At 43.2% G+C, this 25,267-nt stretch overlaps 1 protein-coding gene across 1 annotated transcript in view; it reads right to left on the bottom strand.

Annotated features, from left to right (window-relative positions):
- Window positions 1-1,797: 1,797 nt before the first annotated feature.
- LOC133581510 (protein-cysteine N-palmitoyltransferase HHAT-like protein) overlaps window positions 1,798-25,267 on the bottom strand; it is an 85,443-nt gene continuing 61,973 nt past the window's right edge. The window contains exons 5-12 of the mRNA XM_061935528.1: window positions 21,110-21,304; window positions 20,836-21,045; window positions 12,255-12,426; window positions 8,920-9,064; window positions 8,813-8,848; window positions 8,120-8,321; window positions 6,999-7,140; window positions 1,798-6,938 (exon numbers count right to left, since the gene is read on the bottom strand). Of these exons, the coding sequence (XP_061791512.1) occupies window positions 6,796-6,938; window positions 6,999-7,140; window positions 8,120-8,321; window positions 8,813-8,848; window positions 8,920-9,064; window positions 12,255-12,426; window positions 20,836-21,045; window positions 21,110-21,304 (1,245 nt within the window). The 3' untranslated portion in view covers window positions 1,798-6,795. The remainder of the gene's footprint in view (window positions 6,939-6,998; window positions 7,141-8,119; window positions 8,322-8,812; window positions 8,849-8,919; window positions 9,065-12,254; window positions 12,427-20,835; window positions 21,046-21,109; window positions 21,305-25,267) is intronic.

Raw genomic sequence — 25,267 nt, 5'->3', positions numbered from 1 at the left:
TTGTTTCAGGTGCGTGACCATTTGTATTGGGTAGTGGGAATTTCCAAGTTCCCAGTCGGAAATCTCGACTGGAACGCCCCCCCGAGGTCAGATTTCCTACATCGGAAAGTCAGAGTCCTCGCCGAGGTTATTGGAAGGTACCACAGGCTTGTCCGAAGAAAATAAACAGTTAAGCAGTGGCTTGACTCTATGATTTAGATCGAGTACAGACTGAAAGCCTCAGACCTTGTAGGTATATCAGAGAGACAGTGAAAACAAAGTGTTTGCAAGGCAGAGAAAATGTAGGACAACAATGTCTGATATCCTGAATCTTATTGCAGTGGTACCTTGGCTAACAAGTGCCCCTACTCACACGTTTTTGCGGGGCACGAGCTGTCTCCTGGCTAGGCGACGGTGTGGCGCGGTTGGGAGAGTGGCCGTGCCAGCAACCTGAGGGTTCCTGGTTCAATCCCCACCTTCTACCAACCTAGTCTTGTCCGTTGTGTCCTTGATCAAGACACTTGATGGGTCGTGGTTAGGGCCTTGCATGGCAGCACCCGCCGTCAGTGTGTGAATGTGGAAATAGTGTCAAAGCGCTTTGAGTACCTTGAAGGTAGAAAAGCGCTCCAGGAATACCAATCAAGTCAAGCATGGTGGTGGTAGTATTATGCTCTGGGCCTGTTTTGCTGCCAATGGAACAGGTGCTTTACAGAGAGTAAATGGGACAATGAAAAAGGAGGATTATCTCCAAATTCTTCAGGACAAGCTAAAATCATCAGCCCGGAGGTTGGGTCTTGGGCGCAGTTGGGTGTTCCAACAGGACAATGACCCCAAACACACCTCAAAAGTGGTAAAGGAATGGCTAAATCAGGCTAGAATGAAGGTTTTAGAATGGCCTTCCCAAAGTCCTGACTTAAACATGTGGACAATGCTGAAGAAACAAGTCCATGTCAGAAAAGCAAACTTCATGAATGTTTTTTTGTGACCAACAAGTACGTCCCGCGGGCCAGACTGTGTACGCTGGCCGTAGTTTGGGTACCCCTGAATATATATTGGAGGTATTATTGTTAGAAAATGTGCATAACATCCATCCATCCATCCATTTTCTACCGCTTATTCCCTTTTGGGGTCGCGGGGGGCGCTGGAGCCTATCTCAGCTACAATCGGGCGGAAGGCGGGGTACACCCTGGACAAGTCGCCACCTCATCGCAGGGCCAACACATATAGACAGACAACATTCACACTCACATTCACACACTAGGGCCAATTTAGTCTTGCCAATCAACCTATCCCCAGGTGCATGTCTTTGGAGGTGGGAGGAAGCCGGAGTACCCGGAGGGAACCCACGCAGTCACGGGGAGAACATGCAAACTCCACACAGAAAGATCCCGAGCCCGGGATTGAACCCAAGACTACTCAGGACCTTCGTATTGTGAGGCAAATGCACTAACCCCTCTTCCACCGTGCCGCCCAAGTTTTGTGTAAATGCTAAGAAAAATAATAAAGACGTGTTGGGCGGCCAAGGTGTTGTCCCTCACAGCAACTGGAAAAGGAGGCAAGTAGAAAGTGAGCAGCACAGATTCAATAAGCATTGGTTTGTCTGGCCTCTAATGTCTCTTGTAATGTCATTGTGTGTGTGTGTGGAACACTGCTAATCACATTGCCTTAAACGAGGCCATCTTGTGGTGACGGAACGTAATACATCACCCAGCCTGCCATGCACCAATGCTAATTCCAGTCAGTTGGATGCTGTTGGGTAGATATCGCTGTTGCCCTCCAGTGACATACATTCATTTAAAACATGTTTTCTTCTGGATGGAAGAACATTTTATTTCTGTTTTGATAGGTTAAAAATCCCACATTGAGAAAAGGCAATGCAGTCCGTGTAAACATGTGATGGTGACAAGCAGGCCACAGGTAAGAATACTGTTAGCTTAGCATTGCTCTGCTCTTGGCATTCTCTGCAGTCTACAACACATTCAAAGTCGATATTAAGCCCGAAGCAGGATGGCCTGTTTTTTTTTTGTTTTTTTTACAGACGTTCATAAAAACCATTAGCTGCATGCAATGTGGACGACCCCACGGCACCTTTTCATGTCTCCTTTACGTGTTAGCCCTTTGAAACATGCTCTTGATCAGTGGTAGCGTTGTTATCATCCACCTGATGCTTTTGACCCAGCAGGCGCAAGACATTGATACACCGTTGATTTTAGGTACATGTCCTTGAAAACTGACTTTAAAACAATGTTGCATTTGTAAATTGAGACAACGTTGGATCCACGTTGTTGGTTGGGAAATTACCAAATTTCAATGTTACAACCTGACATTGAATAAACGTCGTCAAAAAGCATGTTGTTTCAACGTATTTGTGTCGTAGAATATTGGTGGGAAAATGACCCAAATTCAATGGTCAAATCAACGTCAGAACCCATCATTGATTAAACGTTGTCAGAAAGCATGTTGTTTCAACGTATTTGTGTTGTAGAATTTTAGTTGGGAAATGACCAAATTTCAATGTTCAAATCAACGTCACAACCTGACATTGATTAAACGTCGTCAAAAAGCATGTTGTTTCAACGTTGTATTTGTGTCGTAGAATATTGGTGGGAAAATGACCCAAATTCAATGGTCAAATCAACGTCAGAACCCGACATTTATCAAATGTTGTCAAAAAGCATGTTGTTTCAACGTTGTATTTGTGTTGTAAAATATTGGTCGGGAAATCACCAAACTTCAATGGTCAAATCAACGTCATAACCTGACATTGATTAAATGTCGTCACAAAGCATGTTTCAACGTATTTGTGTTGTAGAATTTTAGTTGGGAAATGGCCAAATTTCAATGTTCAAATCAACGTCACAACCTGACATTGATTAAACGTTGTCAGAAAGCATGTTGTTTCAACGTTGTAAGTGTGTTGTAAAATATTGGTTGGGAAATGACCAAAATTCAACGGTCAAATCAACGTCACAACCTGACATTGAATGAACGTTGTCAGAAAGCATTTTGTTTCAATGTTGTATGTGTTGTAGAATATTGGTTGGGAAATGACCAAATTTCAATGGTCAAACCAAAGTCAGAACCCAACATGGATCAAACGTTGTCAAAAAGCATGTTGTTTCAACATTGTATTTGTGTTGTAGAATATTGGTCGGAAAATGACCAAAATTCAATGGTCAAATCAACATCAGAACACAACATTGATTAAACGTTGTCAAAAAGTATGTTGTTTCAACATTGTATTTGTGTTGTAGAATATTGGTTGGGAAATGACCAAAATGTAATGGTCAAACCAAAGTCAGAACCCAACGTGGATCAAACGTTGTCAAAAAGCATGTTGTTTCAACGTTGTATTTGTGTTGTGGAATATTGGTCGGGAAATGACCAAAATTCAATGGTCAAATCAACGTCATAACCTGACATTGATTAAACGTTGTCAGAAAGCATGTTGTTTCAACGTATTTGTGTTGTAGAATTTTAGTTGGGAAATGACCAAATTTCAATGTTCAAATCAACGTCACAACCTGAAATTGAATAAACGTTGTCAAAAAGCATGTTGTTTCAACGTTGTATTTGGGTTGTAGAATACTGGTTGGAAAATGACCAAAATTCAACGGTCAAATCAACGTCACAACCTGACATTGATTAAACGTTGTCCGAAAGCATGTTGTTTCAACGTTGTATTTGTGTTGTAGAATATTGGTCGGAAAATGACCAAAATTCAATGGTCAAATCAACATCAGAACACAACATTGAGTAAACGTTGTCAAAAAGTATGTTGGTTCAACGTTGTATTTGTGTTGTAGAAAATTGGTTGGCATATGACCAAAATTTTATGGTCAAATCAACGTCACAACCTGACATTGAATGAACATCGTCAAAAAGCACATTTCAATGTTGTATTTGTGTTGTAGAATATTGTTTGGGAAATGACCAAATTTCAATGGTCAAATCATTGTCACAACCTGACATTGAATTAACGTCGTCAAAAAGCATGTTGTTTCAACGTTGTATTTGTGTTGTAGAAAATTGGTTGGGAAATGACCAAATTTCAATGTTCAAATCAACAACACAACCTGACATTGATTAAACGTCGTCAGAAAGCATGTTGTTTCAACGTTGTATTTGTGTTGTAGAATATTGGTTGGAAAAAGACCAAAATTCAACAGTCTAACCAACGTCAGAACCCAACATTGATTAAACGTTGTCAGAAAGCATGTTGTTTCAACGTTGTATTTGTGTCGTAGAATATTGGTTGGGAAATGACCAAACTTCAATGGTCAAACCAAAGTCAGAACCCAACGTGGATCAAACGTTGTCAAAAAGTATGTTGTTTCAACGTTGTATTTGTGTTGTAAAATATTGGTCGGGAAATGACCAAACTTCAATGGTCAAATCAACGTCAGAACCTGACATTGATTAAATGTCGTCACAAAGCATGTTGTTTCAACGTATTTGTGTTGTAGACTTTTAGTTGGGAAATGACCAAATTTCAATGTTCTAATCAACGTCACAACCTGGCATTGATTAAACGTTGTCAGAAAGCATGTTGTTTCAACGTTGTAAGTGTGTTGTAAAATATTGGTTGGGAAATGACCAAAATTCAACGGTCAAATCAACGTCACAACCTGACATTGAATGAACGTTGTCAGAAAGCATTTTGTTTCAATGTTGTATTTGTGTTGTAGAATATTGGTTGGTAAATGACCAAATTTCAATGGTCAAACCAAAGTCAGAACCCAACATGGATCAAACGTTGTCAAAAAGTATGTTGTTTCAACGTTGTATTTGTGTTGTAAAATATTGGTCGGGAAATGACCAAACTTCAATGGTCAAATCAACGTCATAACCTGACATTGATTAAATGTCGTCACAAAGCATGTTGTTTCAACGTATTTGTGTTGTAGAATTATAGTTGGGAAATGACCAAATTTCAATGTTCAAATCAACGTCACAACCTGACATTGAATGAACGTTGTCAAAAAGCAAGTTGTTTCAACGTTGTATTTGTGTTGTAGAATACTGGTTGGAAAATGACCAAAATTCAATGGTCAAATCAACGTCACAACCTGACATTGAATGAACGTTGTCAAAAAGCATGTTGTTTCAATGTTGTATTTGTGTTGTAGAATATTGGTTGGTAAATGACCAAAATTCAGTGGTCAAACCAAAGTCAGAACCCAACATGGATCAAACCTTGTCAAAAAGTATGTTGTTTCAACGTTGTATTTGGGTTGTAAAATATTGGTCGGAAAATGAACAAAATTCAATGGTCAAATCAACATCAGAACACAACATTGATTAAACGTTGTCAAAAAGTATGTTGTTTCAACATTTTTTTGGGGTTGTAAAATATTGGTCAGGAAATTACCAAACTTCAATGGTCAAATCAACGTCACAACCTGACATTGATTAAACGTTGTCAGAAAGCATGTTGTTTCAATGTTGTATTTGTGTTGTAGAATATTGGTTGGGAAATGACCAAATTTCAACGGTCAAATCAACGTCAGAACCCAACATTGAGCAGACGTTGTCAAAAAACATGTTGTTTCAACGTTGTATTTGTGTTGTAGAAAATTGGTTGGGAAATGACCACATTTCAACGGTCAAATCAACGTCAGAACCCAACATTGATTTAACGTCGTCAAAAAGCATGTTGTTTCAACGTTGTATTTGTCTTGTAGAATATTGGTTGGAAAAAGACCAAAATTCAACGGTCTAACCAACGTCAGAACCCGACATTGATTAAACGTCGTCAAAAACCCTGTTGTTTCAACGTTGTATTTGTGTTGGAAAATTGGTCGGAAAATGACCAAATTTCAACGGTCAAATCAACGTCAGAACCCAACATTGAGCAGACGTTGTCAAAAAGCATGTTGTTTCAACGTTGTATTTGTGTTGTAGAAAATTGGTTGGGAAATGACCACATTTCAACGGTCAAATCAACGTCAGAACCCAACATTGAGTTAACGTCGTCAAAAAGCATGTTGTTTCAACGTTGTATTTGTGTTGTAGAATATTGGTTGGAAAAAGACCAAAATTCAACGGTCTAACCAACGTCAGAACCCGACATTGATTAAACGTCGTCAAAAACCCTGTTGTTTCAACGTTGTATTTGTGTTGGAAAATTGGTTGGAAAATGACCAAATTTCAACGGTCAAATCAACGTCAGAACCCAACATTGAGCAGACGTTGTCAAAAAGCATGTTGTTTCAACGTTGTATTTGTGTTGTAGAAAATTGGTTGGGAAATGACCACATTTCAACGGTCAAATCAACGTCAGAACCCAACATTGATTTAACGTCGTCAAAAAGCATGTTGTTTCAACGTTGTATTTGTGTTGTAGAATATTGGTTGGAAAAAGACCAAAATTCAACGGTCTAACCAACGTCAGAACCCGACATTGATTAAACGTCGTCAAAAACCCTGTTGTTTCAACGTTCTATTTGTGTTGTAGAATATTGGTTGGGAAATGACCACATTTCAACGGTCAAATCAATGTCAGAACCCAACATTGATTTAACGTTGTCAAAAAGCATGTTGTTTCAACGTTATGATTGAATTTCTCTACGTCAGAACCTAATTCAACAAGATCTCAACGTTGTTTTCGTGTCTTGTGCCTGCTGGGGAGGAAAGTCTAAATAAGTCCGTTCATTGTTATCCCAACAAAGAAAGTATTTTTGGTTGACTCGAATAGAATACAAAAAAAATGCACTAAAGGTGAGTCTTTGTGCCAAAGAGTGGTGATTATCTCCGGAGAGTGCAGGATGATGAAAACCCACAACCGTCTCGTTTTTAAGGCTCGTTTTCATCCGTCTATTCTGCCTTTTCTTTGCCGCCATCGAGTGGCTGGACTGCCTCCGCCTCCTCCCTGAGGGCCTGCAGACGCTCCCTCTCTTTGACCAGCTGCACACCACAGTAGGTCACCAGGAGCACAGAAACGGTCGACAGAGGGAACCCTGCGGAAGAAACGACCGAAGTGATCAAGTCTGATCGGGCAATAATATGATTCCTCCTACCTTTGAAAATCAGTCTTCTACCGACCAGTTTGGCAAACTCCAAGCTGTTGAGGGAGAGGACGTTGTAGAGGATGATGGCCCAGAAGTTGGCGGCGTTGAACAGACCTCGGACCCTCCGTGACATGGCTTCACCCATAGCACCCTGCAGAGGACACCAGTCAGAGCATTGACCTCCGTACCAGTTGAATAGAGGGAGGAAAAAGAGAGGACCTAAGATTGAACCTTGAGGAACACCACTGGTTGGACTAAATACTACGGACTGCATTTCAAGGAAACAAGCTACAGCAACACCTTGGTTGCATAAATCACGTTACGGAAGACATTTGTAGCTGCTAAAAAGGAGAGGACTTAAAGTGGCGCCTTGATGAACCCCTGTTCTGTGTTTGCTAGCAAGGTTCAAGGATCAGCGCTCCGAGTTCCTCTGAACAACAGAGTTGTTTTTAGGAATTTGCTGCAAAACTGTTTGCCTCCCAGTTGAACAGCCGTGTGATTTAGTTGTTGATCAATCGTCTGTTGGTCTCTTCATGTCCGAATGTTCACATCGCCATGAAAAGTCAAAGAAAATCCGTAGATTTTTCTGTGAAAAAACTGCCAGCTTTGCCGTTACGATTTTACAGGGAAAATGACAGTGGTTTTTACTGGAAATGGAAAAACTACCACTGTTATTGTTAGGGTTGAATTCTGGTGACTCAGCAACTCGGTTTTGTTATCGTAAAATCTGCAGCGCATTAGTGGGAATTAAAAGATTTGACCACTGTTATTTTTACCTTCAAATTAAGGTGACTGAGCTGCCAGGTTGTTGTTGTTTTTTTTACAATACAATCTGTTAGGTTGTTTTTTTTTACAATGAATTACTGTAAATTGAAAACGGTACCACTGTTATTTTTATGGTTAACTTCTGTTTTTTGTTTTGTTTGGTTTTAAACTGTAAAATCAACAGTACAGTCCGTGCCTTTGAGGGCACCACAATTATCTCTGCAACCCAGCTTCTGTTATATTCAACACTCTACTGCCCTCTAGCGGCTAAAGTGGACAGTGCAGGTAAAGTGTGACGAATGGGGCCATAGAATCTGTACATCACAGCAATTCTAAATGGTCTTTATTGTTGGTCAGTTTCTCACCTCCCCGGTGGAAAATGGAGGAATAGAGAAGAACTTGGCCACCCAGAGCTCAAAGTTCAGTCCAAAGCAGTTGAAGAAGGACCAGATGTAGACCAGTTCACACGGGCCCAGCCACAGGGTGGTGATGGCGAAGGTGCACAAGGTGGCCAGGAGCTCCTTGAAGATTTTATCATGGTCTCCTCCGATGTAGTCGTAGACGTACCTGACACAAGGAGGTTTGAGGACTCAAGGTTTGCCAACCCTACAATCCAAGGACTCATGGTCTGCCAACCCTACAATCCAAGGATTCAGGGTGTGCCAACCCTATGATCCAAGGACTCAGGGTGTACCAACCCTACAATCCAAGGACTCAGGGTGTGCCAACCCTACAATCCAAGGACTCAGGGTGTACCAACCCTACAATCCAATGACTCAGGGTGTGCCAACCCTACAATCCAAGGACTCAGGGTGTACCAACCCTACAATCCAAGGATTCAGGGTGTGCCAACCCTATAATCCAAGGACTCAGGGTGTACCAACCCTACAATCCAAGGACTCAGGGTGTGCCAACCCTACAATCCAAGGACTCAGGGTGTACCAACCCTACAATCCAAGGACTCAGGGTGTGCCAACCCTACAATCCAAGGACTCAGGGTGTACCAACCCTACAATCCAAGGACTCATGGTGTGCCAACTCTAAGATCCAACACTCACTTGCACAGCCAGTCATTGATGCCTCTGTCGAAGTGCCTGAAAGGACAAACGCACGTAAAATCCAGGACGTCCGAGTCGGGATGCGGCACAAACGGGCGGACACTCACGTCTCAGCGAAGACGTAGAGCATGGTGATACACTTGGGGGGCTGGGGAGGGTCCAGGTGGTCCAGTGTCGCCACCGTGTTGATCACGCCAAACATCACGGCGGCCTTCAACCAATCGTACACCAGGTTGGAATACGCCAGGCCGGCTGTCAGGGGGAACGGACTGTTCAGACTTTGACTTTGTGACAAAGTGGTGGAACCATTAACCTTGGAATAACTTCGAGTTCAACCAAAATGTCTGAAGAGTGAAACTACATTTATTGAGCTCACTTCAAAATGTTACCTAAAGTTATTTGACCTTGTCATTGAATATTTGTGGTAAACAAGCATAGCATCACCTTCCAGCCACTGCTAACGTTAGCACAAACTAGCGGAGTGAGGCGGTTCTCCATTGGCTCGTGTTCCGGTATTCACTGTGATCTTCTTCCAAAAAAAATCAGGTCTTATCAAAGTTAAGAACTTGCTATGGTAGAAATCCCCCTTCACCGATAAAATCCTTGACGCGGCAGCTTTGTCTGAGTAGCCGATACTGTGAATGGCGGCTCCGATTTTTAAACGTTTCCAAACACCCACGGCTCGCCTTGAATTGTTTTTCCCGTTTTTCCACTTTTGGACATCAAGTCACCGTATAAATGGCGAGCCGTCTCTCAACTGATCAGGAGTCTTGACAAAACCCCAAAATGGCAGAAAATATATATTTTTCCCAAACTTTTTTTCGCTATAATGTCGTAAGGGGGGAACCTTACCAAAAATGTTTTAAAACGGTCTTGCTTCAACTACAGGACAATACTGGTGCTGTAGTTGTAGGAGATGTCTCAAAACCTCACCAGGAGTCCCGACAAAAGCCCAAAATGGTTTGTGGTCCCCTTTATTTCGAAAAGTATCAAATACATTTTGGTACCTTTTTTTGGTATCAAAAATACATTTTGGTACCTTTTGGTATCAAAAATATATTTTGGTACCACATTTTTTGCATTTTGGTATCAAAAATACTTTTTGGTACCCTTTTTTTTTGGTATCAAAAATACTTTTTGGTACCCTTTTTTTTGGTATCAAAAATACTTTTTGGTACCCTTATTTTTTGGTATTAAAAATACTTTTTGGTACACTTTTTATTTGGTATCAAAAATACTTTTTGGTACTCTTTTTTGGTATCAAAACTACTTTATGGTACCTTTTATTTTGGTATCAAAAATACTTTTTGGTACACATTTTTTTTGGTATCAAAAATACTTTTTGGTACTTTTTTTTGGTATCAAAAATACTTTTTGGTACCACATTTTTTGCATTTTGGTATCAAAAATACATTTTAGTACACTTTTTTTTTTTGGTATCAAAAATACTTTTTGGTAACCTTTTTTGGTTTCAAAAATACATTTTGGTACCATTTTTTGGCATCAAAAATACATTTTGGTACACTTTTTTTGGTATCAAAATACATTTTTGGTACCACTTTTTGGTATCATAAAGACATTTTGGTAACACTTTTTTTTGGTATCAGAAAGACATTTTGGTACCACTTTTTTTGGTATCAGAAAGACATTTTGGTACCACTTTTTTTGGTATCATAAAGACATTTTGGTACCACTTTTTTGGTATCAAAAATACATTTTGTTACAATTTTTTTTGTATCAAAAATACTTTTCAGTACCTTTTTTTGGTATCAAAAATACTTTGTGGTACCCTTTATTTTGGCATCAAAAATACTTTTTGGTACCCTTTTTTTTTTGGTATCAAAAATACTTTTTGGTACCCTTATTTTTTGGTATCAAAAATACTTTATGGTACCCTTTACTTTAGTATCAAAAATACTTTTTGGTACCCTTTTTTTTGGTGCCAAAAATACTTTTTGGTACTCTTTTTTTTTTTTTATATCAAAAATACTTTTTGGTACACTTTTTTTTGGTATCAAAAATACTTTTTGGTACACACTTTTTGGTACTTTTTTTGGTATCAAAAATACTTTTTGGTAATTTTTTCTTTGGTATCAAAAATACTTTTTGGTACTTTTTTCTTTGGTATCAAAAATTCTTTTTGGTACTTTTTTTCTTATCAAAAAATACTTTTTGCTACCCTTTTTTTGGTATCAAAAATACTTTTTGGTACCCTTTATTTTGGCATCAAAAATTCTTTTTGGTACCCTTTTTTTTGTATCAAAAATACTTTTGGGTACCCTTATTTTTTGGTATTAAAAATACTTTTTGGTACCCTTTTTTTTTGGTATCAAAAATACTTTTTGGTGCTCTTTTTTTGGTATCAAAAATACTTTTTGGTACCCTTTATTTTGGTATCAAAAATACTTTTTGGTACCCTTTATTTTGGTATCAAAAATACTTTTTGGTGCTCTTTTTTTGGTATCAAAAATACTTTTTGGTACCCTTTATTTTGGTATCAAAAATACTTTTTGGTACCCTTTATTTTGGTATCAAAAATACTTTTTGGTACCCTTTTTTTGGTGCCAAAAATACTTTTTGGTACTCTTTTTTTGGTATCAAAAATACTTTTTGGTACACTTTTTTTTGGTATCAAAAATACTTTTGGGCACTTTTTTTTGGTATCAAAAATACTTTTTGGTACTTTTTTCTTTGGTATCAAAAATACTTTATGGTACTTTTTTCTTTGGTATCAAAAATACTTTTTGGTACTTCTTTTTCTTATCAAAAAATACTTTTTCCTACCCTTTTTTTGGTATCAAAAATACTTTTTTGGTACCTTTTTTTGGTATCAAAAATAATTTTTGGTACCCTTTTTTGTATCAAAAATACTTTTTGGTACCCTTTGTGGTATCAAAAATAATTTTTGGTACCCTTTTTTTGGTATCAAAAATACTTTTTGGTACCCTTTTTTTTAATATTAAATACTTTTTGGTACCCTTTTTTTTTGGTATCAAAAATACCTAAAGTCAATAAGCTCCTTCTTTGTCTCTATCCTCTTGTTCTGGGGCAGACTGGCTCGTACATACACATGCATCCCCCGCTGTTGCCATTTCTAATATAAACCAGCTTACAGTTCGAGTTTATGGTGCGTTCCACAAAATAAAAATCATAATATGCCCCCTTTTTTAAGGTTTTACTTTATACTACACAGCATAATCCTTGTTGTGTAAAACTGCAAAACAGTGGAAATGTTATTTTAATTATTTGTTTATTAATGACACGAACATTGCATACTAATAATAAACACTGCTGTCAATATGCTTAAAGCCTCGTTAGACTAATTTCCCCTATGATTAATCCAAAAAAAAAAAATACTTGCACAGTATCCTATAAAATGAATCTTGACTATGGACCTTGGTGCTGTGTTTACCATGCCAACAAATAAGGAGTGAGAACCCACCGAGACACCAGTCAGACAGCTTGCCCACCAGCTTCATGTCGGTGGGGATGGTCAGGATGTAGAGGTAGTGGAAGAAGACGTCCACAATCAGGATCAGTCCCAGGTGCAACAAGGCCTTGGTGGTGATGTTCCACATTTCCCTCTCCTTGCGAGTCAGCCTGGTGTTGTTGGCCTGTGCAGGCAGACAACAACGCAACAGTTATTGTTTTTAAAAAGACAACTTGTGCTGTACTAGTAGAACAAAGTCAGCGTTTTGGGAATATATGCCGTTTATGTCAATTTTATTCTATTAAATAAAAAATTTTTAACGTTTGCAAAGTTTAAAATGATTGCGATCAAAATGCTAATTTCCATTAGCCGGTGGAAGGGATCTTCCATTGTAAGTTAGCATCGAGCTAACAGCATAAGTGCCAGGCCGTGTTGTGGATTTAACTTGCACCTTACATGTTTTTACTTCAAAGACACCTGGGATGTGGACTCGGTTGCGTGAACGCCGAACAGAGCAACCACCAGGCTTATGCACAATGCACGCACCCATGGACCACGACACTGATACGACACTAAATCCCTTGCGGTATGATGGCTTACGGAGCAGCGCCCTGATGGCTACAGGTTTGTTTGTTGTTGTGCCGTGACATGTGTTCATAATTGCTTATTGTTGCTTGAGGTTTTTTCCTGGTCTCAAACTGGGTAACTGCTACCAAATGTACTAGAGGGCCCTGAAAGACCCCTTCTTCAAAGTCACCTGGGATGTGGACTCTGTTGCGTGAACGCCGAACAGAGCAACCACCAGGCTTATGCACAATGCACGCACCCATGGACCACGACACAGATACGCCACTCAACCCCTTGCTTGTTTGCTTATTGTTGCTTGAGGTTTTTTCCTGGTCTATGTAGGTGTCTAGAGAGCCCTGAAAGAGATCTTGTTCAAAGACACCTGGGATGTGGACTCTGTTGCGTGAACGCCGAACAGGCTTATGGACAAAGCATGCACCCATGGACCACAACACTCAACCCCTTGCTTATTTGCTTATTGTTGCTTGAGGTTTTTCCTGATCTATGTGGGTGTCTAAAGGGCCCTGAAAGACCCCTTCTTCAAAGACACCTGGGATGTGGACTCTGTTGCGTGAATGCCGAACAGAGCAACCACCAGGCCTATGCACAATGCACGCACTCATGGACCACGACGCAGATACGCCACTCAACCCCTTGCTTATTTATCTGTTGTTGCTTGAGGTTTTTCCTGGTCTATGTAGGTGTCTAGAGGGCCCTGAAAGACCCCTTCTTCAAAGACACCTGGGATGTGGACTCTGTTGCGTGAACTCCGAACAGAGCAACCACCAGGCTTATGCACAATGCACGCACCCATGGACCACGAGACGGATACGCCACTCAACCCCTTGCTTGTTTGCTTATTGTTGCTTGAGGTTTTTTCCTGGTCTATGTAGGTGTCTAGAGAGCCCTGAAAGAGATCTTGTTCAAAGACACCTGGGATGTGGACTCTGTTGCGTGAACGCCGAACAGGCTTATGGACAAAGCATGCACCCATGGACCACAACACTCAACCCCTTGCTTATTTGCTTATTGTTGCTTGAGGTTTTTCCTGATCTATGTGGGTGTCTAGAGGGCCCTGAAAGACCCCTTCTTCAAAGACACCTGGGATGTGGACTCTGTTGCGTGAATGCCAAACAGAGCAACCACCAGGCCTATGCACAATGCACGCACTCATGGACCACGACGCAGATACGCCACTCAACCCCTTGCTTATTTATCTGTTGTTGCTTGAGGTTTTTCCTGGTCTATGTAGGTGTCTAGAGGGCCCTGAAAGACCCCTTCTTCAAAGACACCTGGGATGTGGACTCTGTTGCGTGAACTCCGAACAGAGCAACCACCAGGCTTATGCACAATGCACGCACCCATGGACCACGACACGGATACGCCACTCAATCCCTTGCTTATTTGCTTATTGTTGCTTGAGGTTTTTCCTGGTCTATGTGGGTGTCTAGAGGGCCCTGAAAGACCCGTTGTTCAAAGACACCTGGGATGTGGACTCTGTTGCGTGAACGCCGAACAGGCTTATGCACAAAGCACGCACCCATGGACCACGACAGATACGCCACTCAACCCCTTGCTTATTTGCTTATTGTTGCTTGAGGTTTTTCCTGGTCTATGTGGGTGTCTAGAGGGCCCTGAAAGACCCCTTCTTCAAAGACACCTGGGATGTGGACTCTGTTGCGTGAACGCCGAACAGAGCAACCACCAGGCTTATGCACAATGCACGCACCCATGGACCACAACACTGATACACCACTCAACCCCTTGCTTATTTGTCTATTGTTGCTTGAGGTTTTTCCTGGTCTATGTAGGTGTCTAGAGGGCCCTGAAAGAGATCTTGTTCAAAGACACCTGGGATGTGGACTCTGTTGCGTGAACCCCGAACAGGCTTATGCACAAAGCACACACCCATGGACCACGACACAGATACGCCACTCAACCCCTTGCTTGTTTGCTTATTGTTGCTTGAGGTTTTTCCTGATCTATGTGGGTGTCTAGAGGGCCCTGAAAGACCCCTTGTTCAATGACACCTGGAATGTGGACTCTGTTGCGTGAACGCCGAACAGGCTTATGGACAAAGCACGCACCCATGGACCACGACACAGATACGCCACTCAACCCCTTGCTTATTTGCTTATTGTTGCTTGAGGTTTTTCCTGATCTATGTGGGTGTCTAAAGGGCCCTGAAAGACCCCTTCTTCAAAGACACCTGGGATGTGGACTCTGTTGCGTGAATGCCGAACAGAGCAACCACCAGGCCTATGCACAATGCACGCACTCATGGACCACGACGCAGATACGCCACTCAACCCCTTGCTTATTTATCTGTTGTTGCTTGAGGTTTTTCCTGGTCTATGTAGGTGTCTAGAGGGCCCTGAAAGACCCCTTCTTCAAAGACACCTGGGATGTGGACTCTGTTGCGTGAACTCCGAACAGAGCAACCACCAGGCTTATGCACAATGCACGCACCCATGGACCACGACACGGATACGCCACTCAACCCCTTGCTTGTTTGCTTATTGTTGCTTGAGGTTTTTTCCTGGTCTATGTAGGTGTCTAGAGAGCCCTGAAAGAGATCTTGTTCAAAGACACCTGGGATGTGGACTCTGTTGCGTGAACGCCGAACAGGCTTATGGACAAAGCATGCACCCATGGACCACAACACTCAACCCCTTGCTTATTTGCTTATTGTTGCTTGAGGTTTTTCCTGATCTATGTGGGTGTCTAGAGGGCCCTGAAAGACCCCTTCTTCAAAGACACCTGGGATGTGGACTCTGTTGCGTGAATGCCAAACAGAGCAACCACCAGGCCTATGCACAATGCACGCACTCATGGACCACGACGCAGATACGCCACTCAACCCCTTGCTTATTTATCTGTTGTTGCTTGAGGTTTTTCCTGGTCTATGTAGGTGTCTAGAGGGCCCTGAAAGACCCCTTCTTCAAAGACACCTGGGATGTGGACTCTGTTGCGTGAACTCCGAACAGAGCAACCACCAGGCTTATGCACAATGCACGCACCCATGGACCACGACACGGATACGCCACTCAATCCCTTGCTTATTTGCTTATTGTTGCTTGAGGTTTTTCCTGGTCTATGTGGGTGTCTAGAGGGCCCTGAAAGACCCGTTGTTCAAAGACACCTGGGATGTGGACTCTGTTGCGTGAACGCCGAACAGGCTTATGCACAAAGCACGCACCCATGGACCACGACAGATACGCCACTCAACCCCTTGCTTATTTGCTTATTGTTGCTTGAGGTTTTTCCTGGTCTATGTGGGTGTCTAGAGGGCCCTGAAAGACCCCTTCTTCAAAGACACCTGGGATGTGGACTCTGTTGCGTGAACGCCGAACAGAGCAACCACCAGGCTTATGCACAATGCACGCACCCATGGACCACAACACTGATACACCACTCAACCCCTTGCTTATTTGTCTATTGTTGCTTGAGGTTTTTCCTGGTCTATGTAGGTGTCTAGAGGGCCCTGAAAGAGATCTTGTTCAAAGACACCTGGGATGTGGACTCTGTTGCGTGAACCCCGAACAGGCTTATGCACAAAGCACACACCCATGGACCACGACACAGATACGCCACTCAACCCCTTGCTTGTTTGCTTATTGTTGCTTGAGGTTTTTCCTGATCTATGTGGGTGTCTAGAGGGCCCTGAAAGACCCCTTGTTCAATGACACCTGGAATGTGGACTCTGTTGCGTGAACGCCGAACAGGCTTATGGACAAAGCACGCACCCATGGACCACGACACTCAACCCCTTGCTTATTTGCTTATTGTTGCTTGAGGTTTTTCCTGGTCTATGTAGGTATTTAGAGGGCCCTGAAAGACCCCTTGTTCAAAGACACCTGGGATGTGGACTCTGTTGCGTGAACTCCGAACAGAGCAACCACCAGGCTTATGCACAATGCACGCACCCATGGACCACAACACTGATACACCACTCAACCCCTTGCTTATTTGTCTATTGTTGCTTGAGGTTTTTCCTGGTCTATGTAGGTGTCTAGAGGGCCCTGAAAGAGATCTTGTTCAAAGACACCTGGGATGTGGACTCTGTTGCGTGAACCCCGAACAGGCTTATGCACAAAGCACACACCCATGGACCACGACACAGATACGCCACTCAACCCCTTGCTTGTTTGCTTATTGTTGCTTGAGGTTTTTCCTGATCTATGTGGGTGTCTAGAGGGCCCTGAAAGACCCCTTGTTCAATGACACCTGGAATGTGGACTCTGTTGCGTGAACGCCGAACAGGCTTATGGACAAAGCACGCACCCATGGACCACGACACTCAACCCCTTGCTTATTTGCTTATTGTTGCTTGAGGTTTTTCCTGGTCTATGTAGGTATTTAGAGGGCCCTGAAAGACCCCTTGTTCAAAGACACCTGGGATGTGGACTCTGTTGCGTGAACTCCGAACAGAGCAACCACCAGGCTTATGCACAATGCACGCACCCATGGACCACGACACGGATACGCCACTCAACCCCTTGTTTATTTGCTTATTGTTGCTTGAGGTTTTTTCCTGGTCTATGTAGGTGTCTAGAGAGCCCTGAAAGAGATCTTGTTCAAAGACACCTGGGATGTGGACTCTGTTGCGTGAACGCCGAACAGGCTTATGGACAAAGCACGCACCCATGGACCACGACACTCAACCCCTTGCTTATTTGCTTATTGTTGCTTGAGGTTTTTCCTGATCTATGTGGGTGTCTAGAGGGCCCTGAAAGACCCCTTCTTCAAAGACACCTGGGATGTGGACTCTGTTGCGTGAACGCCGAACAGAGCAACCACCAGGCTTATGCACAATGCACGCACTCATGGACCACGACGCAGATACGCCACTCAACGCCTTGCTTGTTTGTCTATTGTTGCTTGAGGTTTTTCCTGGTCTATGTAGCTGTCTAGAGGGCCCTGAAAGACTCCTTGTTCAAAGACACCTGGGATGTGGACTCTGTTGCGTGAACGCCGAACAGGCTTATGCACAAAGCACGCACCCATGGACCACGACACAGATACGCCACTCAACCCCTTGCTTATTTGTTTATTGTTGCTTGAGGTTTTTCCTGGTCTATGTGGGTGTCTAGAGGGCCCTGAAAGACCCCTTCTTCAAAGACACCTGAGATGTGGACTCCGTTGCGTGAACGCCGAACAGAGCAAGCACCAGGCGTATGGACAATGCACGCACCCATGGACCACAACACTGATACACCACTCAACCTCTTGCTTATTTATCTATTGTTGCTTGAGGTTTTTCCTGGTCTATGTAGGTGTCTAGAGGGCCCTGAAAGAGATCTTGTTCAAAGACACCTGGGATGTGGACTTTGTTGCGTGAACGCCGAACAGGCTTATGCACAAAGCACACACCCATGGACCACGACACAGATACGCCACTCAACCCCTTGCTTATTTGCTTATTGTTGCTTGAGGTTTTTCCTGGTCTATGTAGGTGTCTAGAGAGCCCTGAAAGAGATCTTGTTCAAAGACACCTGGGATGTGGACTCTGTTGCTTGAACGCCGAACAGGCTTATGGACAAAGCACGCACCCATGGACCACGACACTCAACTCCTTGTTTATTTGCTTATTGTTGCTTGAGGTTTTTCCTGATCTATGTGGGTGTGTAGAGGGCCCTGAAAGACCCCTTCTTCAAAGACACCTGGGATGTGGACTCTGTTGCGTGAACGCCGAACAGAGCAACCACCAGGCTTATGCACAATGCACACACCCATGGACCACAACACTGATACACCACTCAACCTCTTGCTTATTTGTCTATTGTTGCTTGAGGTTTTTCCTGGTCTATGTAGGTGTCTAGAGGGCCCTGAAAGAGATCTTGTTCAAAGACACCTGGGATGTGGACTCTGTTGCGTGAACGCCGAACAGGCTTATGCACAAAGCACACACCCATGGACCACGACACAGATACGCCACTCAACCCCTTGCTTATTTGCTTATTGTTGCTTGAGGTTTTTCCTGGTCTATGTAGGTGTCTAGAGAGCCCTGAAAGAGATCTTGTTCAAAGACACCTGGGATGTGGACTCTGTTGCGTGAACGCCGAACAGGCTTATGGACAAAGCATGCACCCATGGACCATGACACTCAACCCCTTGCTTATTTGCTTATTGTTGCTTGAGGTTTTTCCTGATTTATGTAGGTGTCTAGAGGGCCCTGAAAGACCCCTTCTTCAAAGATACCTGGGATGTGGACTCTGTTGCGTGAACGGCGAACAGAGCAACCACCAGGCTTATGCACAATGCACGCACCCATGGACCACGACGCAGATACGCCACTCAACCCCTTGCTTATTTGTCTATTGTTGCTTGAGGTTTTTCCTGGTCTATGTAGGTGTCTAGTGGGCCCTGAAAGACCCCTTCTTCAAAGACACCTGGGATGTGGACTCTGTTGCGTGAACGCCGAACAGGCTTATGCACAAAGCACACACCCATGGACCACGACACAGATACGCCACTCAATCCCTTGCTTATTTGCTTATTGTTGCTTGAGGTTTTTCCTGGTCTATGTGGGTGTCTAGAGGGCCCTGAAAGACCCCTTGTTCAAAGACACCTGGGATGTGGACTCTGTTGCGTGAACTCCGAACAGAGCAACCACCAGGCTTATGCACAATGAACGCACCCATGGACCACGACACGGATAAGCCACTCAATCCCTTGCTTTTTTGCTTATTGTTGCTTGAGGTTTTTTCCTGGTCCATGTGGGTGTCTAGAGGGCCCTGAAAGACCCCTTGTTCAAAGACACCTGGGATGTGGACTTTGTTACGTGAACGCCGAACAGGCTTATGCACAAAGCACACACCCATGGGCCACGACACAGATACGCCACTCAACCCCTTGCTTTTTGCTTATTATTGCTTGAGGTTTTTCCTGGTCTATGTAGGTGTCTAGAGAGCCCTGAAAGAGATCTTGTTCAAAGACACCTGGGATGTGGACTCTGTTGCGTGAACACCGAACAGGCTTATAGACAAAGCACGCACCCATGGACCACGACACTCAACCCCTTGCTTATTTGCTTATTGTTGCTTGAGGTTTTTCGTGATCTATGTAGGTGTCTAGAGGGCCCTGAAAGACCCCTTCTTTAAAGACACCTGGGATGTGGACTCCGTTGCGTGAACACCGAACAGAGCAACCACCAGGCTTATGCACAATGCACACACCCATGGACCACGACACAGATACGCTACTCAATCCCTTGCTTATTTGCTTATTGTTGCTTGAGGTTTTTCCAGGTCTCAAACTAGGTAACTGCTACCAAATGTACTAGAGGGCCCTGAAAGACCCCTTCTTCAAAGACACCTGTGATGTGGACTCTGTTGTCTGAACGCCGAACAGAGCAACCACCAGGCTTATGCACAATGCACGCACCCTATGACCTCAACATTGATACACCACTCAACCCCTTGCTTATTTGCTTATTGTTGCTTGAGGTTTTTCCTGGTCTATGTGGGTGTCTAGAGGGCCCTGAAAGACCCCTTGTTCAAAGACATCTGGGATGTGGACTCTGTTGCGTTAACGCCGAACAGGCTTATGGACAAAGCACGCACCCATGGACCACGACACTCAACCCTTTGCTTATTTGCATATTGTTGCTTGAGGTTTTTCCTGATCTATGTGGGTGTCTAGAGGGCCCTGAAAGACCCCTTGTTCAATGACACCTGGGATGTGGACTCCGTTGCGTGAACGCCGAACCGAGCAAGCACCAGGCTTATGCACAATGCACGCACCCATGGACCACGACACAGATACACCACTCAACCCCTTGCTTATTTGTCTATTGTTGCTTCAGGTTTTTCCTGGTCTATGTGGCTGTCTAGAGGGCCCTGAAAGAGATCTTGTTCAAAGACACCTGGGATGTGGACTCTGTTGTGTGAACGCCGAACAGGCTTATGGACAATGCACACACCCATGGACCACGACACTCAACCCCTTGCTTATTGTTGCTTAAGGTTTTTCCTGGTCTCAAACTAGATAACTGCAAGCAAATGTCAGTTCACACAAAGCTTACCTGAGCATGATACTTGTCAAAAGTCATGATCGGCCCAAAGAAGAAGAAAGGGAGGTAGAAGTTGTATTTCAGCAGGTCACAGAAGGTGTAGCTGCCGTCTTTCCTCTCGCAGTTCTCCAACGCGAAGCTCATACAGCGCATGATGCTGAAGCCGCAGCCGCCATAGAAGAGGATGTCTTGCAGTTGGAAAGAGCCGGTCACCAAGGCTTCCTGCGGGAGTTGATTGGCGTACTCGATTAACCGGTGGAGGACTCGGCGGAGTGATAGTACTCACCTGCCAGGAGTTATACGGCTCCAGCTTGATGGAGGCCAGCGTGGCCAAGCCTGCGGCGAAGCACATCCATTTGCTTTTGATCATGGCCACGCTGTAGAGTACGATGCAGTGGGACAGAACCAAGGCGACGAAGGTCCAGCCCATGGTGACCAGGACCGCCAAACCGCCGTACACGCCAAAGACCAACGACCTGTGCTGTGAGGAAAAGGGACGAGCCGGTTTCATTTTGATGCGCGATCGCGTCCTTTGATTTGAATGTGTGAACAGAAGAAAGGATGACGTTAGAACTAGGGTTGCAAAGGGGTGGAAAGTTTACCACGGAAGTTAAGCTCGGCAAGTTTGGACATTTTGACCATTTTTTGATTATTCAAAGTTGGACACCGTCCATCTTATTCTGTAGAATAATATGAGAAGCTTGTAAAACACTAATGCAATGCCACACACAGATATATAAATAGTCCGCGAAACAATTGGAGTAGTCTTTAAAAATATTTTACTCATGGACAAGTGAATAGAAATAGGCTAGATGAATACATGAACACTCAATCAGCATGCTAAATCAAACTATAACCTACATTCTTCTATGACAACAGAACGGCTCGCAGAACAGAAGGCAAAGGAAACTACACCTTTTTATTTAGTATTTGCTAGTTGAACTTTACAGGTCACAAAAAAGGTAAATTCGGATCGCTAACGTTGTTGGCATAAATGAATGGGATTTAACATAGAGAAAATTAGCATCACGGCTAACGGAGAAATATTTTCGGTTCGATATGAGACTGTGGTGGTACATAAACCTAGCTAGCTAGAGATATTGGTCCCAAAATCATTTAACAAGTACAGGAAGAGTGGAAGTGTGCTGGAGTAGTCTACAGTCATACAGTAACAAGTAATTACACCTCTATTACACTTAAATACCATAGATCAAATATATTTACCCCAGTAATATCAACACTTACCTGACTGGATGAAATCCTTGGGCTCAAATACAAGTGTGGCCAGTAGTGTGTAGCATGCTGGGAATTATCTGTGCATGTGATGTGAGGAATGCACAGTGCAGGGTTGAAATTCAACTGAATTTGCTTTAAATCAGGTTGTTTTAGCTAATAATCATGTTGCATTCAATGTTTATTCCCATTAATTTCCTGTTAATTCCCATTGAAAGTTTCCAACTTTGAATATTTCCGGAATTTTGCAACCCTAGTTAGAATCATAAAATAATGTTATCTACCATAACGGACAAGTTGTTAGATTGTGAGGAACAACAACAACCAAGTGAGTCAAATGAAACATGACGCGTGTTATGATGACATTCACAAGTTTATTAAAGGTTACCTTACATCCATCTATACCAATCTTCATTGTCAGCATGAAACAAGACAGAAAACATGTTAAATGGTTTTAGCTCGGCCACATTTGACATCATCACAGAGACTCTGATGTTTCAAATATCATGCATGGAGTCGGTAGCTAGCTACAGTTTTTCACTATGAACTAGGATGACGGCAATATATCATCAGCAATAACTTGTCAGTGGGAAGATTCTGACAGGGGGAAACACACAAACACCATTACACACATGCGTGGGGGAAAAGCTGCAAAGTAAAAATGCTACAATCACGTAAGCACTAAAGGATCAAAAACTAATGAAAAAATGCTACAAAGACCAAAAACACAAACAGACCCTAAAAACGACTAGGTGACAAATACTGCCGGCTCATTAAATAAAAGTGAAGGTGCGCAGGCTTTTAAGAAGTTAGCCAGGCTAGCAGGAAGTTTGTCAGGCGAGCAGGAAGTTTGCCAGGTTAGCAGGAAAGAAGTTAGCCAGGCTTCTAGGAAGTTTGTCAGGCTACTAGAAAGTGTGTCAGACTTGTCAGGCTTGTCCCTGACAGTTTGACTGTGTTTTATTTTTTTCTCTGCGTTTGTCTTAGTTTTCTGTCAGCGCTTTTATTTTGTCTTTATTTCCTACTTGTCTCCCTGAGTGCTGTGTCCCCTCAGCTGTGGCTGATTGGCACCTGGCCACACCTGGTGTCAATCAGCCAGCTGCTATTTAAACCGCCTTCTCCTCCAGTCAGTGCTGGATCATTGTCATTGTCATTGTCGTTCCTACCTGTCGTGTCGTTGTTCTTAATACTTGTCGTTGTAGCTCTGTCTACTTTTGTTTCACTCTGCTCATGTCCTAGTTCCTTTGTGTCACAGTAAGTGTTTTTGGTTTCTTGTCCACAGTTAGCCTCTGTGCTATTTTAGTTCATAGCCAAGTTTGTTCTCCGCCTTGTGCGCGCCTTTTGTTACCCTTTCGTTTGTTGTTTTGCCTTAGTGTTTAATTAAATCATGTTTTCTCGTACAATGCCTTCCGCCTTCTCTGCATCTTGGGGTTCGGCACCTACAAATCCTGACAAGACTAGCACTACTAAGAAGTTTGTCAGGCTAGCAGGAAGTTAGTCAGGCTATTCAGAAGTTGGCCAGGCTACTAGGAAGTGTGCCAGGCTACTAGGAAGTGTGTCAGGGTAGCAGGAAGTTCACCAGGCTATTAAAAAGTTAGCCAGGTTACCAGGAAGTTAGCCAGGCTACTAGGAAGTTAGCCAGGTTACTAGGAAGTTTTCCAGGCTACTAGGACGTTAGCCAGGCTCTTAAGAAGCCAGCCAGGCTACTAGTAAGTTAGCCAGGCTATTCGAAAGTTAGCCAGGTTACCAGGAAGTTAGCCAGGCTCTTAAGAAGCCAACCAGGCTACTAGGAAGTTAGTCAGGCTACTAGGAAGTTTGCCAGGCTACTAGGACGTTAGCCAGGCTACTAGGACGTTAGCCAGGCCATTAGGAAGTTTGCCAGGCTACTATGAAGTTTGCCAGGCTATTAGGAAGTTAACCAGGTTACCAGGAAGTCAGCCAGGCTAGCTGGAAGTTAGTCAGGCTATTAGGAAGTTTGCCAGGCTACTAGGAAGTTTGCCAGACTGTTAGAAAGTTAGCCAGGTTACCAGGAAGTTAGCCAGGCTCTTAAGAAGCCAGCCAGGCTACTAGGAAGTTAGTCAGGCTACTAGGAAGTTGGTCAGGCTAATAGGAAGTTAGCCAAGCTACTAGGAAGTTTGCCAGGATACTAGGACGTTAACCAGGCTACTAGGAAGTTTGCCAGGCTACTAGGAAGTTTGCCAGGCTATTAGGAAGTTAGCCAGGTTACCAGGAAGTCAGCCAGGTTACCAGGAAGTCAGCCAGGCTAGCTGGAAGTTAGTCAGAATATTAGGAAGTTAGCCAGGTTACCAGGAAGTTTGCCAGGCTACTAGGAAGTTTGTCAGACTATTAGAAAGTTAGCCAGGCTACTAGGAAGTTAGCCAGGCTATTAGAAAGTTAGCCAGGTTACTAGGAAGTTTGCCAGGCTACTAGGAAGTTTGCCAGGCTAGCAGGAAGTTAGTCAGGCTATTAGGAAGTTAGCCAGGCTATTAGAAAGTTAGCCAGGTTACTTAGAAGTTTGCCAGGCTACTAGGAAGTTAGCCAGGCTACTAGAAAGTTAGCCAGGCTACTAGGAAATTAGCCAGGCTATTAAGAAGTTACCCAGGCTACTAGAAAGTGTGTCAGACTACCAGGAAGTTAGCCAAGCTACTAAAAAGTTAGCCAGGCTAGCAGGAAGTTACGGTGCGTTCCATTTGCTGTGGGAAGCTGGAATGTCCAAGTTCATTGTCGGAATTTCAACCAGAATGTTTAAAAAATGGCTGCTCTAAAGGTAAACAATAATATTAAGCTTCTGTGATATCCGCTTTTAGCACTTCTGATTAGTTTTTGTCGCACTAAATCAGCCATTTATGATGTATTGTTGAACATTTATGAATGCTAACGCCACTGTAGTGTAAACTGTATTTATTTCATGTTTTATGCATTCTACATTGTCTGTTTCCTCTTCATCCAATGTGTTTGAAGGTTGCTGAAGGAGTGCATCTTTTCTCAGAAGTTGTTTATATTCACACAAAGCAGGTGATGGAAAAAAATATATTTCGTGGATGTGGACATCTTGGTTTCCGACCTCGCAAGTGGAACACTCAAGACTCTGCTGTGACGTCATGCCCAGCTCTGACGTCCAACTTCACAGGTAAATGCAACACACCATAAGCCAGGCTAGCAGAAAGTTAGCCAGGATATTCAGTAGTTAACCAGGCAACTAAGAAGTTTGCCA

Source organism: Nerophis lumbriciformis, linkage group LG03 (genome assembly GCF_033978685.3).
Source record: "Nerophis lumbriciformis linkage group LG03, RoL_Nlum_v2.1, whole genome shotgun sequence".
NCBI lineage: Eukaryota > Metazoa > Chordata > Actinopteri > Syngnathiformes > Syngnathidae > Nerophis > Nerophis lumbriciformis.
The sequence above is the reverse complement of the archived record's forward strand: the minus strand, read 5'-3'. Positions and strand labels throughout refer to the sequence as shown.